The 1,668-nt window shown below is 41.0% G+C and overlaps 1 protein-coding gene across 1 annotated transcript in view; it reads right to left on the reverse strand.

Moving 5' to 3' along the window:
• The window catches only part of LOC103477426 (spectrin beta chain, non-erythrocytic 1-like), a 78,770-nt gene that overhangs the window by 20,105 nt on the left and 56,997 nt on the right, over positions 1–1,668 (reverse strand). The window contains 1 exon segment of the mRNA XM_017308877.1: positions 1,312–1,614. Coding sequence (XP_017164366.1) covers positions 1,312–1,614 — 303 coding nt within the window.

Here is a 1,668-nt window from a genome sequence, read left to right on the forward strand (position 1 = left end):
CGCCTGCTGGCCTGATGAGCATGTTAACAATAACCAACTAATGATTTTATGATTTAAACAGATAATAAAAAATATCCTGCAGAACTTTATCAAGTTATTGATAAAACTTAAACAGAGAAATTTCAGTTTAAATGAATCCTGGATCCATTTTACATTCTGAACCGTATTAACATCATAAATTTGATCAGAATTAATGAAACAACCCATTAAAAAGCTGCTAAAATAAAAACCTGCACTAAAATGAAACATGGAAAATCTTTTCTCACTAATAAAGTTTGTGTGTGAATATTCAGATAAAATCTGCTCTGTTCCGATTATAAAACAATTTTTAAGAATCAAATCATTTCTGAGGACCACAGAGATGTTTACAGCGGACCAGATGTGGCCCACGGACCTCGAGTTTGACACGCCTGGTCTGGAGGATTACGAGTCCAGAATGTGTGCAGGTAAAACGGTTTCTCTTTTATTACTTGGACTGAAAGAGGAACCGTTAATCACCTTCACTGGGATTTACATAAATATGAATTAGATCAATAATTAAATTATATTTTCTGATCATTTCTGAAAAACAGAAAAATCTTTATAAAGCAGGATCTTTGTGACTCTGCTGGTTTGAACAAAGATCTGCAAATGTTTTAGTGATGCGTGGGTTTGCAGAGCGAGGCTGAGCGTTGCCTTGGCAACGGGTTGTGGTTTACAGCGTCGCTTTGGTGACAGAAAGATGAACTTCAGCTGGAAACCAGGCAGGAAGAGGAAACTGGCCGGTCTGTCCGTCTTTCACTGTGATTTAAATAAATCATCAGCCAATCAGATCGTCCGATTTAACCTCATTTAGCCTCTTTGTGTCCGTCTGGACATTTTAACTCCTTCAGCTGTAAAAACAACAGAAAATGTTTGTTTTTTAGACGGTGGAGGTTCGACGTGTTTCAGTCAATCATATTTATTCCATGATGAAATGGAGCAGTCATAGTTTTTAATTAAAAATATAATTTCACTTTAGGGTTTTCATGAAAAAAACAACAACATTGAGGAACAAATTATTTTGTATATAATTATAAATTTAAGCAAATAAATGAATGTTTACCTTTAAGTGAGAATTTTAGTCAAAAACGGTAAAAGAGGAAATTATATGAATTACTAATAAAGACGTGGCGAGTTTTTATCCTTATTTAAATAAAACCAGATGGACGCAGCGACACGTTTACCTCCAGGTAAAGACGGAAACGAGTCATTTCTAATAAACTGAGTAAAATAATCCTCCAGTCCAAACGGCAGGTTCGTGGCGCCTCAGGGTGAGGATGAGGACGCTACCTTCATCTCGTCCATCCAGTCCATGATGTACAGCATCTCCTGGAAAACCCTCTGCAGGCCCAGGTTGAGCTCCAGCCGGTGGCGCCGGGCCTTCAGCAGCTCCAGCAGGTATTCCCACAGCCGGATCACGTTGTCCTTCCTCGCCGTGATGCGCTTGATGTCATGGTAACTCTCCGCCTCCAGCTCCCTCGCCACGGCAACCACCGCCTGGACGCGCTCCTCGTACGCCGCGATGTCCGTCTCTATGGCTTCATGCTTCTTGGTGGCCGCCTCCACGGCCTGAAGGTCGAACCCAAAGTTATCCTGGAGAGGAAGAGAGGAAGAGGAGAGGAAGAGGAGAGGAAGAGAGGAAGAGGA

This window comes from Poecilia reticulata, linkage group LG15 (assembly GCF_000633615.1).
Source record: "Poecilia reticulata strain Guanapo linkage group LG15, Guppy_female_1.0+MT, whole genome shotgun sequence".
NCBI classification, from domain to species: domain Eukaryota; kingdom Metazoa; phylum Chordata; class Actinopteri; order Cyprinodontiformes; family Poeciliidae; genus Poecilia; species Poecilia reticulata.